General features: G+C 40.5%; 1 protein-coding gene across 3 annotated transcripts in view; it reads left to right on the plus strand.

Annotated features, from left to right (window-relative positions):
* The window catches only part of negr1 (neuronal growth regulator 1), a 163,825-nt gene extending 147,812 nt beyond the window's left edge, over positions 1–16,013 (plus strand). For all 3 annotated transcript variants that reach the window (XM_072684373.1, XM_072684374.1, XM_072684375.1), the window contains one exon: positions 13,902–16,013. In XM_072684373.1, coding sequence (XP_072540474.1) covers positions 13,902–14,002 — 101 coding nt within the window. In that variant the 3' untranslated portion in view covers positions 14,003–16,013. The remainder of the gene's footprint in view (positions 1–13,901) is intronic.
* The last annotated feature ends 290 nt before the right edge of the window (positions 16,014–16,303 follow it).

The following is a 16,303-nucleotide window of genomic DNA, read 5'->3' on the forward strand; positions in this document are numbered from 1 at the left end:
TTCTTTATATTCATTTAACACAAAATAATTACACAGCAGTTTGGAGTTTGTCCTGCACACTTACCCAGTTAATAGCTAGAACATGTAGTGCAGTTCAGCTTAATTTAGCTAAACTGTCCAGGAACGTACCATCGTGTTACCCAGAAAAATTACCCAGTACTTTAGAGCTCGTACCACACACTCACCTGGTAAAATACTTAGAACCGAGGGGCTGTAAAAGAAGTCGCTGCCTATTTGTGGTGCACACATCCGACTGATTCTTAGTTGTAGTTTTCAAGCCAGGTTTATGAAATCTTAAAGCCTGATTTACACAGAGGACCTGATGTACTTTTGAATCTGAGGGAGGCTAGCAGGAGGAAAATGGGTGGAGAAATTGAAAGTGAGGCTCCTTACATATTCCACTCGATAGTTGGATAGATGGTTTAATATAGGTTTTTATTCCTCTTTAAAACCAGGCTGGAATTTGTGATGTGTCAGAAGCGTTTTGTTGGGAGGCGTACTTTCACAGTGATAGCAGGAACAGCACCTACACTGAGCTGCACTGAACTCGAACATGTGCTAAAAGAATATTTACCAACATAAAAGACTGTTTCAGCTCTCAGGATGAGATGTACGTTTGTGGGAAGACATGAGCCAAAATATGTCTATATGCAGTCGCAGTGCGTCCTCGCCGTCTGTTATTGTTTTCTGAATTCTATTTTTTTCTCTTTGCGCTTTTATTAGACCAAGATTAGTCTTTCAGCTACAGTCAATTTTCCGACACATTGTGGGGGCGCATTAAGGGACGTTTTGCACTGTGCCTGTTCTCATACGTACATCTAGCCCATGTAGTTAGACTTTGTCTGGAAGCTTCCTTTGCTCTCAGTGAAGTTGTTTTTACCCACTTCATGGCATTTCTCTTTGGTTTGGAGATCTAATACTCACTTTGGGAGGAAGGTATAGTTTCAAGCAGGCGGTAGACACCTCTGAAGATATTGCTGCCAGCGCTGCTGTTATTGTTGTTAATTTTGGTGGTACATGGAGGAGAAACCAAGCAAGCGTCTTAATATCTCGGAAGCTCTCGCACATCATTTCGACTTATTGCAGTGAAAAGGCAGCAGGGGTGGGCCCAAAAGAAAATTTCACAATATTTTCTGCTTCAAAAAAAGTATCGGTCCAAAGAGGCCCAGGCAATGATATTTAACATATTTAATTATTTAATACAATTTAATTCTGTGTATGAAGCCTATTCCAACAGGACACACTAATGCAGGGGTGCCCAGCTCCAGTCCTGTAGGGCCGGTCTCCGGCAAAGTTTGGTTGTTGCTTTGCTGGAAATCGGTCCTTCAGGACTGGAGCTGGGCACCCTTGCCCTAATGCATTGTTTTCACATATTCTATTTTCTTTTATGTTGTGTTGAAAAGAAATAATCAATAATGTAATAATCTCTGAAATGAAATAAACAACATTTTGCACTTAAAAATGTAAAAATTACAATTACAAATTAAAATGACAAATGATCAACCTGAAAATTTTATAAATTCCCAATGATGTAAAAAGGAATTAACTGTCAAAGCTGTGTTTTAAATTATTGGAAAATTAACTTTAATATTTAGTGCTGCACATGTGAATACACAAGTTTCATGTTCTCTACATAAATTCTGTTCTGTTGTAATTATAATAACTTATAGTTTATCATTAAATACATTTCATTTGGATCTAATGGTTTGTATGCGATTGAATATTTCATGGTTCAAACGACTGAACTCATTTTCTTTTTTCATATATGTGTGTAGAAATGTCTTACGAATAGTTTTAATAGTTCCAACATGTAGTTTGACCTATCAGGTTCATTAAAAGGACCTTACTGTAAGAACTAGCGTCATTGAAACACTTGAGTTTGAGTATCTCTCACTGAGGAGACTTTATTTACTCATATTTCAATAAACAATACTAAGACTAGTTCCATTTGCAGGGAACCTTTGTTTCTGTAAGTTCTAAGACATTTTGTGATTAATGCGCACCTGGAATGCTATAGCTGGGTCGGATGCTGCACCTTCAACACAAAGAAGCTCACCTGGGTCACACAGTGTTCTATCACTGCTGTGTCAATGATCAAATTCAATACTTCTGAGAATAAGTGTAGATCATCGTCACCTTTGAAAATAGACAGAATGTTATTTTTGCCAAAAAGAAAAAGATTGAATACCACACATCAGAAGAAATGTCTGTAGCTCTGTAGCTCATCCAGTACAGGCAGATATTGTATCATAAACCCTACTGACTCTACTGATTCCAAGTCAGGGCGCCTTGGCTGGCTTTAACTCCTATAGGCCAGCATATATTCCGCAGCCTTCATGGTTAAGAATTAGTGCTACAAGATTTGGTCAAAATGCTGTGTTATACTGCGGCATATTGCAGTCGTGATATGTCTTGCAGTATACTTAAAAATGATGTGGCGGGGTAAACAATCAGCCTGCAGTATTGAATGTATTTGTCCAAATGATTTGTTTGTTGGATCACGTGAACACCTTGATTCATGTAAAAACCTATAGAGGCTCAGGGATTGATCAGGATGTTCACAGAACACAATAAAACATCCAGTGCCGGGTCGGAGGCTCATTTGTATATCGCAGCCGTCTGCGATATCAGTCTTGTGAAAGCGGCTTATTGAATAACATATTGTGCAGCTCGGTTCAGAGTCATGGCAGGGCAGCTGTGTAAAAGCAATGAGTGAAATACAATAGAAGGAAATGCCACTTTCAGCTACCCAGAGAGCTGATTTCTAAACAAAAAATGTAATCTAATCAGCAAAACTACCGTCCCCTGTAACTCAATTCATTATGAAGCTGCGGGTTGACAGCCTGAATGAGACCGTTTCGGCCTGGCTGGGCGAGGAAAGCTTGTAGCACCAATCTAAGCTGCTGCACAGGCCAGTAGCTCAGCATTCAGTCCCAATGTTTTCCTTGAGCTGGATGGATTTCAGTCAGTGCGGCGGTGTAATTTGCGTCACGGCTGCCAGAGGGGGGTCGTATAAAGGGTCAATATCCTGGCCTAATTTGTCAGGAATCATCAAGTAGGGCTGATCGATAATTTTTTGAGCCTCGTGCAGAACAGCAGGAACACAAAGGTATAAAACACTTCCTGGCCTGAAGCAGCGGGAGCTTGACAGCATCCATATCATGCTAAAGTGCACGTGTCACTGGCGGGGATTTGGTATTTATGCAGTTGTGTAAGTCCCACAGATAGTGTCAGAGTGGCTGAAAGGATAGAGCAGGGGAAGAAAGGATAGAGTGGATTTTGATGGTGATAACATTTGAAAGCCCTTCTTCTTTTTTCTTTTTTTTTGGGTGCATGTGTGTTTGCTCTGAAACTTCTGGTTGAGGGCGGTCACAGAAAGAGAATTCCATTTCCGTAAGACTGTCTGCATTTAACAGCCTCGCCGCCCACCACAGACTGTGAACTTAGCTACATTTGGCTTGATGTGAAAATACCAGCAGGATAAATAGTGTCACTGCAGCGCAGAAATGTCTAAAAAAGAGCACCATTAATATAACAGTCTGTCCTCAGACACGTGTGATTGCATCCTGTTTGGTAAATTACAACAGATTCAAGGTCTTTAGTGCCAATCCAAAGCCTTTAATGGACTAATAACTGATGAGGAATTCAAAGCAATGGCAGGGATATTTTTTTAATAACTCGCAGCCAGCGTTTCGTGACCATGGTGCTAAAGTACTACTCCTTGGCCTTGTGCTGTTAAGAATTGTTTATAAAATGATCCCTGGCAAAGGTGGAGAATATAGAGCCCTGGTACACATATTGAATAGATTTTTAGTATTCCAGGGATGAACATTAGCCTTCGAGCAAGGCATAAAATAAGCGGGCACTGAATAAACATGCTCACTCCAGGATACTGTGCCTTTACTTTGCACAACAGGTTAGTTCTTACAAAACCAGGCAGAATTCAGAGCCCTGGGTTAGGTCACTTTATAATGGACAGATATTTCAAACGTTAGTAGGAATGACCTCCTGCACAGGGGGTAAGATGGTGATCGGTGAGGAAGCTTTTGAAAAGTAACGTTACTCTAAATAGACAGTACTGCTTTCAGTTATACACGTGAAAGAAGCCAAGCTGTTATGTCGATATTAATTCAGTTCGTTTTATGTTGGGTAACAAAATCCATATATGCTGAAAGGAAGCGTGGAATGAGTTTATATAAAAAGTATAATATAGGGGAAGGGAAATATCATGATATTTTACCGTATCAAGATCAATTCTATTATTGTGATACACAGTATGCTTTTCTAAGCACATCGAGGGTATTGTCAGCGCCTAAAGAATCCTGATTAACTGCACGTTTCATTACAAACCGTGTAATTAGTCCTGGTGGCTTAATTGAAGGAAGTGCAGCACGATTTAATTAGAATTCACTGTATTAAGAATGGGAGAGTATTTGAATAGTACTTTTTAGGAATTCTCTCTGATTCTACTGATGCATTTTGTTTGCATTTTGCATCACATGTATCACAAAAAATATGGTGTGTTGTAAAAATGTCTTTAAATATTGTGATATAATATGTTTACCATATCGACCAGCCCTAGTATAGTATATATTAATATGCAGTCAGGGTCTTCAAACTGTCCATTGGGTAACGCCATAGAAGAACCACTTTTGGTTCCATAAAGAACCATGTTTATAATAAAGATGTGTTTTCCTTTGCAACCAAAAGTGGTTCTTTTAGGGCATTTTTGGGCACTTTTAGGGCATTCATGTTTTAATCAAAAATTGTGGAGCCATAGCCACAATTAAACATGAGGGGTGGTACATTTCATCCTACACTGGCTGCAGTTCTTCATGTGGTTGCGTTCCTGACCTAGCACGCATACCAGTCAATTTGAAATATAATTTTAATTTTATTTTTATTTAAAAGTTTTCCCTGTATTTTGCATGGCTGGGTTGTTGGGTTGAATTTGTCTAACAACTAAACACTGTCAAAGAAAAGAGTAACAGAACATTATTAAGTCAAACTGAGGGACGCACACAAATCATAAAATATATATACATTTATTTAGAATTTATATATATATATATAAACATATATAATCCTGAGAATAATTATGGTTTGATTTAAAAAACAAAACAAAAAAAAAACATTTATTTGATTATTTAAAAGCAAATATGGTCAGTGTGCTCATACGAAATTGGCTATGTAATTACAAATGAAAATAGTTCAAAATTACACATTACTCTTTAAGCACTATATTTATATTTTATTGCTTTAACACACACACTTGAATTAACAGCTTTAAGCTTCGGAAACACACTAAATCCATCTTATCAAATGTGGGTGCCGCAAATGGCATCTATTGAATGCCATCGCATACGTACTTAACTTTGAAGGACTTTGTCTTGATGGAACTGTGGTACTTCTCTAAATGACGTAAATACACAGAGTAAAGACATGAACGTGATACGTAGGGACTGCATAGCCTTACATAACGTCTTCCCAACAGTTTTACATTTACGCTTTTATCATCTTATCCTACGCTTATGCTTAGTCTCATTGCAGTGTATTTAGACAGTCACAAGTCTTGTTTTTTCCCCAGCTTTAGTAGATGCTGTCCGTTGACTAGCCGTGTAATGGTTATGTAAATCCTCTAAGAGCTGAACACAGAGCTGTGGAGGCTTAGATATGGGTGAGGGCTGGAGATGGGAACGGTCAGAATGTGCCAGCGATGGCTGACGCAGGTCACTTTAACCACGCTGTAGAGATCCTTTCCATCGCACCCACGACTGACCTGCCTCCAGGGAAGTACAGAGGAAGTACAAAGTCGGCTGCAGATTACAGCCTCAGATATCAGTCTTTACTGCGTCTCTCGCCCAGCAGGTGTATTTTATTTGGGTTCTTCTCATGTGCATAATCAAGTTTCCAAGCCTTTACAGCTTAATCAAAGCCCTTCAGGCATTATGTCTTGGAAAGGGTGATGCTTAGAACATTGCTGTAATGATCAATCAATGCTTGTTTGGGCCGATTCGATTACAGGAAACCACTGAGTATGTGTTTTTTGTTTGTGTGTTTGTTTGTTTGTTTGTTTGTAAGTTTTTTTCCCTCAGGATCGAATCTGAAAACACGAGGAAGCAATACCTGGCATTAACTCGCGACAGTGTTTAGCTGTGTTTTCGAGCAGCTGAAAACACTTGATGCCACTGAAAAGCTTGTTGACATCTGCTGAAGTGAAGGTGTCTGCTGCTTTCCTCTAGCATTTCCATTGGCTGGTGTAATTGTCTCATGTCTTCAGGCAGCCCTGCTGTGATCGCTACGAAGTGAACAACAAGGCCAGTCAGAAATACCAATGACTTGACTTCACAACCAGCATGCCAGATGAACCGCTGCCACAGTGAAGCCCAACTGTATGAAGTTCATCAGATTTTTTTTGGTCACACTCAGGCACTTGAATGTACGTGGCCTTGAGCTGTCTCCCACTGAGCGAAATCATAAAGCACATAAATGTACACACACCGCACAGACGGACTGGCTGCAGCTACTGAATGGCAAATCTATTCCCCACGCTCTGACTGGCAGGTGTCAATTTCTGTTCAATAGTGCTTGGAACCTGTTTACGTGTGTTAGTTCCTTTTTATTTTGCCAGTTTGTAAACGGGATGAGTTGCCGTGTTGATGCTCTATTGGAAAAGCCTATTCTCAACACTGACAATGCAGTCACACAAAGGAGAGAGCTCAAAAAAAGTTGTAGGTGCATTTAACCTGTTCCTGCTTTGTTAAGTGCACTTAATAATGAAGGAGCTTCTTAGAGCTCAGGTTAAAGCAAAGCTAAGAAATAACAGCTTTCCTCCATGTTTGTTTCATTATGAGGTTGAGGATTGGATCTCCAGAGAGGCCTGGTGCACACCTTTGGAGAACAGAGCACCTCAGAGAAGATTTAAAAGGTGTACATCTGTCAAACGGGACGCAGGCCTGTGGATGCAGGTTTTACTCCAGTTTGCCCTGGACTGGGTCGAGGGTTTAGTCTTCTTTTTTGTTTGTTTTCTTTTTTTTCTTTTTTTGTTTTTGCTCTTCTCTGGGGGCAGCGCAGGGAACAATAGGCCACTGATTGATGGTCAAGGACATTGAACTCTTCTCTCAAGGCCATAGAGGACCTGCCTCGTGGGGGAAGGGACGCAGCCAGCTATCGACTGGGCAGATTACCTGGAAATACAGGCACAACATTAAACCACTATGTTGAGAGCTGCAGTCATTGGGTCACATTATGGCTGCCATTCTGCAATTGACTATGCCTGTGAGAGGAAAGAATCTGATGGTGCCCCTTAGAGTAGATTACAGATTTGCACCATTAACAAAAAGCCTAATTTTTCAACTACATTTTAGTATTTTTACAGTTTACAATCTGAATTACATTATCAGTTATCATTCTGTATTGGTAGCTGGTAAACTTTTTACCTCTTGTTTCAATGCCAAGCACTGGAGTTTCCCCCCAAACTGTAGGCAATATATCCACAAATCTCCTGTTCTACTTAGAAACACAAACATCTTATTGATTGAAACTTCGAAGTCCATTTTTCTGACAGAATTTTCCCACTTGTTTCAGCGAGCTGAGTGAGAAATAATGTATAGCTTATATTCTGCCATGCTTTTGCCAGCAGAAACTGTAACTTCTAAGAAAATATGTATTTTTATGTATTTTTTTCAGTCAACACAACAGCAGCAAACACAACAACCATACAGGTTAGTAGAACTCATGGTTGTAGGATATTTATATAGTCATATTTCATTTGGCTGAATTAAGACTCTAATTATAAATGTTGTGCTCCCTTTACTGTCTCAGGTCACTTAGCTTAGCATTCCTGGGGCTATTTCATTGCCCATATCGTCTAAGGTACGAGAACTGAGACATGATTTATGTCCTGTGTTTTTCCTGAGCCCTGAAACTAGGGCGGGACAATTAATCGAGAATTAATCAGATCATTTAGAACCTCTAAATTATTACAGTTTTTCTTTAATTTTATAAATAATATTTCTCATTCTGTTTCCCCACTGTGTGTTCATGTACTGTCCCTTCAAAACCACACTACCTCGTTTGTGTAGTGACATGATTCCATCCTGTCCCTGGAATCAACATGGAGACATCTTAACAGCTGAGCAATCGAGGTCAAATGTTCAACTAGTCATGATACTGATTTGAGGTCATATCGCCCAGCACTACCTATAACTGTTTAGTCTGGTGTCTGAAAGCTGACTCTGTGGTCTGAAGATGTCCGACAGTGTGCAGCGTATCATTTAGAGGGCAAATCCAGTATTCATTTAGGGTATCATTACATCGAAGAATACTAGTAACTTCCTGAGGTTTGCATGATGTACATCAGAGAGCTACAGGATTTTAAACCAGTAGTAAGTAGTGGTTTTGTCCGTCACTTGAGGATTTTACTAACCAAGCACAGCCCTCTGTCCGCCAGACCTGAACTGAAGGTGTTTTATTTCAATCGTTCTTTAGTCATTTAATACTGATTGTTTACTGTGAACCATGAACCGAATTCAGCGTTAACAGGTACATTTAACACTGGCATTCCACATCGACATTGCAAATAATCTGCGCTTAACGGAATCCATTTGCCCAGTGGCTCGGAATCTCAGCGGGTTTATCCATGGGCTATGGTAGGAGTCAGTTGACTAGCACGGAGAAGGAAAAGGTTGAATGGAGTAGCAGAATTCATTAAGCAGCTTAACGAGAAGTCTTGTGCCAGTCAACAGGACTGGTGGGATTAAAACAGCCCCGCTGATTGAGGGGCCGTCAGTCCTTCCTTTCATCCAGCGCCGGTTTCTCCTCCAGCTCCGCGCCACAAAGACCACCATGCCTAAAAAGATTTAAGTAGCAAAACACATATACAGCGGTAGGAAAAGGGATGAGAGAAGCTAATTTTTTACTTTTGCCAGTGCCAGACCAACACCTCTTGAATTTGCTCTTATTGGAACTTAACAAGCCTCTCATTATGTTGCTTGTGTGTGTGTGTGTGGTGCACTTCACAGTAATTTCTACCCAGCTTCCAGACTTCAGTGCTCATCATGCAAAATTACAACTGATGCGTTATTGTGTGGAATGAGGCCATTTGCATGATACATACAGGTCAGTGCGTAGCGCTGATTCAGGCACACATGACCGGTCTGTCTTAGATCTGGACGGCATGAAGAATTTGGTGTTTCCTGAACCTGCAGTCTTCAAAATAAAGGTGCTACCTATTTTGGTTTCATAAAGAAACATTTTTGATGAAGAGCTGTAAGTATGAAGTATCTTTAAACTGGTAAAGAACCTTCACTCCTTTACTTATTTAAACCTTTGAAGGGTTCCTCACACAAAAATGATAATGCTAACAGAAGCATTATCCCTTAGCATCGCCCAAAGAACCCTTTGCAGCACCTTGATTTTGAAGAGTGTGTGCAGTCTTACAGCTGTTTCCGAGAACTTCCATCAGAATGCTTTTCTTTTTTACTCAGAAGTCACACTAACGTGGCTGATGACCTGTGATACTAAGGAGGGGGCTCTAGTCGATGCAGGAAAATCCATAGAAGCCGTAACCCAGGAGTGTTGCAGCAGCCACTGCAATATCCTTCCTTCTCTCCATATTACTGTGTACGGAAAGGGGAGTAATCAGGAGCTAGGCGTGCTCTGGTGTGTGTATGTGTAGGGAGGGGTGAAGTTAATTAAAACAGCAAGTGCACTAACATCCTGCACCGTCACAACAACAGGGAATGATTTAGACCCAGTGGGATATTAAACAAGCCCCCAACTTCTTCGCTGCAGCCGAGCAGGTAATGTTGGTTCTTTCCTTAATTACTTCGAGTATGGGATGAAAATTTCTTTGCTGGCACAACCTAGAATCAACACTCACATTAGAGAGGAGGAGAAAATTCCAAAGGGATCCTAAAATAAAGTGGCGGGAAGGATGAAACACTTTGGTTTTTGGGCTTTTTTCAGCAGCCATATGCTTCGCTTTCTTTCTCTTTTTTTCCCACTTTTCTTTGGACAATGAACGTTCCGTTAGATGTTGCAGCAGGTGCTTACGGCCCGAATGATTTTGTTCCATCGCTAGCTCCGTGCACACTTTCCCCGACTCTGGCAAAGGGGCCAATGCAGGATGTGAGCTGTTTCCATGGTTACGGGCCCTACTCCCGCTGCCTAGCAAAAACTGTGTCATTATCCGGTGCTGTGGATAGAGGCCGAATGAAGGCGCAGTCTGCAGGGCCGTTTCCTCTCTGCTCTCTCTCTCTCTCTCTCTCTCTCTCTCTCTGCTCTCTCTCTCTCTCTGAGCTTGCCCATGCATCTTACACACATCATCCCAATTTGCTCCATTTTTCCAGCCCCCTGCTCATTTCACCGCCCCCCCACCCACCCACCCACCCCTCAACCTCCATATCCCATTCCGGCCTGCGTGTTCGGCCCTGTAATGCTGTGTATTTTAGGGGAGTAAAGAACAGGTGTAATCTGCACTGATCTTTTAAGAGCCATAAAAAGCTGAAGTGGAAGTGAAAAACGGAGATGCGGCTCCAGTGCTTTTCATCTCAGCACCGAGGTGCAATTTAGGTAATTCAGTGGGGAACTTTGTATGAAGCAGTTAGTGCACGAGAAATCTGCCTTCACCTGCCTGGGCAGGTACGCTTTTGAATGGTACATACAGGTGTGCACTGACTGTGTTCAGGTGCAAGACAGTGTCTGTTAAAATAAGAAAATATTAAAATAATCAAGGCATTACACACACTCACATTCATTCACACTAAAATGATGGAAACTTCTGCTAAATGGAAGTCTCATTTCATTAGCATTAGCAATACACAGGCTAGGCTGGGCTGCATGCTTCTAGATGCATGTGTATGTGTGTGTGTATCGCACTAATCTCCTTAGGTAGGGCAGTGTCTGTTATTAACAGAGCTGTGTAAACCTTTGTGAAGATGAATGCCCGTAGACTCTCACACCTGCTCTGAAGCACCTCTCTTGAGCACTACACTCAAGTAGTGTTGCTCTGGGGATAGACCTGATGAGTTCTTCCGCTGAGATCTGCGTCAACTCGCTGAGAAAATGTGAATGTAGCTGAACTCAGCACAGGCTTTTATTTTTTATACACTGCGATCTGTAGTGTCTGTGAAGGAGTCAAATACATATGAGAATTTTTTTAGGCTTGAGCTAAAAAAAATACATCTTTTTGATCAATATGCTTGTGTGCTACAGTGAAGTGAAAAAGTGTTTAACCCCTTCTGGTCATCAGAGGTTCCAGGAGAACGCTGAAGGAACTGCAGGTCATGACTCTGCAAAAAGAAAAGAATGGGGGGGCAAAAGTGGCACCCATGGGAGATCAGCAAGGCACAAAACACTGATAACCAAGAGAAACATCAATGCTCTTTTCACATTTGCTGAAAAGCACTCGGACAATCCCTAAGCCTTTTGGGAGAATGTGCTGTGGACAGACCAGCCCGATGTGCAGCCTTTTGGACAAAACAAGTCCCTTTATATCTGGATTAAAGCTAGTTCACTGCCCTGTAAAAGTGCAAGAGTCAGGCCAACCGAGAATGATAAGGTAACTGAGTACAGAATGTTTTTTGAGTTAACTCAGCTTAGTCAAAACTCACATTTCTATTGTGGTTCTGCATCTCAGTTTGATCAACAACACATTTTACATAGATCTTAAAAACAGTCGTAAATATGCTGCATTTAATCTCTTCTTATTCCCAGACTGATCATGAAGGCCTGTGGTGTCGACAGGATTCAGGATTGTGATCTCCTCTTGACAGGCAGGCAGTTAGATGGTCGCACCACTGTAGAGCTGTGAAGCCATGTACATATCTGTGCCCAAGAAGAAAAAGCAAAGGTGCATCTACTCAGGACTGTGTTTGTATGTAGTGTTAACTAACAGCTCTTGAGTGGCACAACACCCAAACTGCCAGATCATCAAGTGTGAGGAGATCAGTTCCAGCAAACGCTCAGCACTCCATTGTCAAAAGAATCCTAGTCTGTGGACGTCATGTGATAGGGGACGTTCTGCAGATGAGGAAAACAGTAACAAATTGAAGAGGGAGGGGGCATACAGGCTAAATATTTTACACAATATTTCAGCTGCAGCACATTCTCTAATGATTTTGATTTTGTTGCTTCAATTTAAAATGTGTTGAGATGCAGAACTAAAAAATGTTCCATCCATAGACTTAACTCAACATTGCTCTACTCAGTTACTTTATATTTTAAGCAACGTTTGGCTGCTTTTCCACCGCAGGGCCGAACGGTTCTGAGCTTGGAGGGAAGGGCTTTTCCTCATGAACGCGGTTTGGCACAGAATGCTTACAAACCGGGCTGGATCTGTTTTTTTTTTTAGCTAAGCTTACTTGGGGCCACAGAACCGTTCGGTGGGAGGGCTTAATGGTGTAGGGATCTGCTGATTGGCTTCATATTTGCATCCCCTTTGTTTCACATTTGGGTTCCCTTAGTGGAAGCTAGTATTGCCTTTATAAGACAAACCCTTAAAGGTGGATATGCAGTGTTTCTGTGTTAAAAGCTGATGTGTAAGAGCTGTGCTGGACTATGTTCATGATTTTGTGAATGTGTCATCTATAGCTACCCGTTAAGATTAATAGAACAAACTACTTGCCGAAGTCATCACACACTAGCGTCAAACTCCATATAGTTTCAAACAGTTTATCATTCCAGCATGACTTGGTGTACTACATATATAAAATGGCCTACTTGACGTGACTTATGGCTTTGGTGAGTTAGCTAGCATTGGCTAGCTACATTAGCCAAAAGATTATAGTGCAGGACTAAAGAGCTAAAAGGACTCTTTAGTCCCATACTGTCCCATAATTATTACGGGACGCCACACACTTCCTGGTCCTGATTTAGCAACACAGCAAATTATTTAAAAAAGGGACTGGTCTAACGGGTCACTTCCGGCGCAGAGCAGTACGGCATAGCCTTAAGAACCATTTGGGCCTGCAGTGGAAAAGAGGCCAGTATGTAGCAAATGTTCCTTAAAATAATAGCTTTAAAAAGATTTTGATGCTCCACTGACTGTAACAGGTAGAATACCGCCTCTGTCGTTGTCGCTGTCACCCCGGGCCTGAAACGCTGCTGCTGCACTATGGAATGTAAATGAGACCTCTTAGGAGAACTGCGTAGCGCCGCGTAATCCGAGTCATATCTGTGTAAAATCCTGTTGAATTTCTCTACCGCCTCAGTCCACATGCTTCTTTCACTTCAGATGCCGCATCTGTATCTCTCAGCTTGTCAACAAATGCATGTGTACCATGAGAAGGACCTCCAAGCATGATTTGTATTTATTGCAGTGGAGGAAAAGTGAATTACACTTGCCAACTGTGGGGGCAAAAAAAATAACAATTCTCATATAATGCTGCTTTAGAATTTTTACAGTGTGTGAAAAACACCAATAGCAGTAATAGAGAACATGGAAATACGCAAATCTATAATGCTGTTCTTTAATGTTGTGATTAATCATTTGTAGAAATGTCACTATACCAGTAGTATATTGTATTGAAATGTGTCTCATGCTGTGTTGATATATTGTGTTAGCTTGTTGCTAGTGTGTTAGACTGGTGCATTACATCAGAACCGTATAAAGCACAACTCTTGTTTCATATATTGGACATACGTATAATGTTAGATGCTGAGAACTGAAACATTAACAAATTTGGCTGTATTTGTGCTGTATTTTGAATGGAGAATTTAGTGAATCGCCAGTTTTGCCCAGCCTGGTGTAAAAGTTTGAGTTGGTGAGCTCAAATGAAGAAAGACAAGGAAAAAAAAGAAAAGAAAAGTATCTGGTTGAATGAGAGCATGACTAGCTGCCAAGAGAGGGAGAATCCGGTAATCAGTGTGTGTGTGTCTCTCCTCTCTCTTGTTCACAGCCCCCAACACGGCTCCGTATGGAAGTACAGGAGGAGCTGAGGTCCTGCTGGCCTGCCCGTTCCTGCTCCTGGCGCTCTCCTCCCTGCTCTGCGTTTACTAGCCCTGCGGACAGCCATACACAATGACTGTAAAGAACCCTTTCGAGCATTTGCAAATCCTTTGACATCGCTGATGACTGGATCCAATCTGGTACTGTTTGTTTGGGAAACAGTGAGGGATTTTAATCAGCAGTACTTATGTTTGGGATGGTGTTTTTTTTTGTTTTTGTTTTTCTTTTTTTGTTTTGTTTTTTTCTTTCTTTCTTTTTTTTTTGTCCTGTGGAATTTCTCATCATGTAAATACGTACAATTTAGGCTTTTTTTTCCTCTCTTATTTTATTTTCTTGATTGCCCACTCTGTGAATCAGCTCACATTGTCCTCTTTTGGAAAGCTTCAAAATTAGCCGCATTTTGTGGGAGGGAGGGTGGTAAAGGGCGACATTAGAGGCTTTGTTGTTGGAAGCAGCTCAGAGGATGCCCTAGCGTGCCACCTCCGTCAGAGTGCTGCTGCACCACACTTCCTTATAGTCACAAATGGAAACGCAGCTATTTAGGTTTTCAGGGTTGACTAGCTGATTTAAACCCAGTTACATTACAGAAACAATCCAAACAAAGCTTTGAAAAGGGAACATTTGAAGATGCTGAAATGATCATAATTGTATGGCAAATGACAGATTTGAGGGGTAGAGTGTGTCGCTGACTAAGAATCGTGATGTGTTGTGGACCAAAATTACAGCCATAATTCAATGATTTAGCGCATTATGCTCCAGAGGCTCATTTGCCCCACACAATAAGATAAGACAGCACTGAAGGAAGTAGCACAGTCTTGTTGCTTATTCACTATAATCAGCATGCCTTGTCTGCCATAATAATATCCAGCTCGACAGCAGAGACTGAGAAGTATTTCCCGAATAGGTCACGATATTACAGCTGTTCAAACGTAGTGGATGTTTTGACGACTACTTGATGACATAGTATATGATTTGTGTGATACCTGAACCAGTTGCGAGCACTGAACATGCCACAGATTTGGCCATAAAACCGCCATGTTTTTTCTGGGCCAAAAGTAAACAAAACTCAATATGAGATGTATTTAACTAAGTAATGTGAATATCATGTATGTATGAAGATATTACAGAGAATCAGTTTTTATGCACTATGTCAAATTTGACTGATGTTTACAAATTGACAGTATGCAAAAATTACTACTAGTTGATGACCAATCCTAATTATGATGATGGATTTTGACTCTTACATTTATTGAAATTATGGGTTTAATTTTTGCCGTCCACTTTAGACAAAAATCATGTTTAGATGTCCTACACGGCTTGGTCTGGGGGCAGTATGGACGATTTCCAACAGAACTTGTCTGAATGCCTAATTTTGTGTCACTAGAGCTGTCCTTTGTTTTTGTTTTTTTGTTTTTGTTTTTTTATTTAAGTGTTGGTCTAACATTTCTTTGATTATCTTTGACATTTTCTTGATTAAGTTCTATTTTATTATCGTTATAATTTGTACAGGATTTTTATAATGTATTAATGCATCACATGTACCCCCTGCTTTGCTTTAGTCCGTGTGAAATTTGTTGGAATAGGGAAGCAGAAAAAAAAGCTCATGTTCACTTCCCTTGTGACGACAGTATGGTATGAAGTGTGGGTTTCAATATGTCAATGAATATGATCTGAAAGAAGTATGCAGTATGGCATAGTTTACAATGTTGTCTTTGAGTTTAGATGCCATATCTGTTGTTGGTTCTTGTCAAACAAATAGATTCAATTAAAAAAAAGAAGAAACTACACGTTTATAATCAAATAATCTACTTTTTAACTCAGAGGGTGTGAAGCAGTTATATGATATTATAGAAGATAAGTCGTGTGTGTATTTGGAGAAAGTAGAATTAATTTTATATTATTGGTAGAGCCTGTGTCTAGGTTTAGTTTAACCTCTACCCTAGTTCTCACACACGTTGTGTATTATGATGTGCAGAAATTATGATTGTGCTGCATGTCAAATGAATATGTACGTTAAGGTGGCCAATGACCATAAATCAGTACTTTTTGAGTACAAAACCAGTTTCAAGACTGTTTTGACTCATTTTCTCTCACTGGAATGAACAACTATCATACAGCAAGTCCTCCAAGCAGACCATAAATGTTCAAAAGCTTTTTTTAATGCTGAAAACAGCATGGCACAATAGTTCAGGGTGACCTCTGAATCTCCCAACATGGATTTACATGGATTTTCTACTGAAACATGATAAACTGTACTATTGTATTTTCACATACATTTAAAAGCTACTTTAAAATTTTGACATTCTGCTTTCCCATTACAGTTTTACATTTTTTGGTTCAATTCATTGAGAA

This window comes from Salminus brasiliensis, chromosome 7 (assembly GCF_030463535.1).
Source record: "Salminus brasiliensis chromosome 7, fSalBra1.hap2, whole genome shotgun sequence".
Taxonomy (NCBI): Eukaryota; Metazoa; Chordata; class Actinopteri; order Characiformes; family Bryconidae; genus Salminus; species Salminus brasiliensis.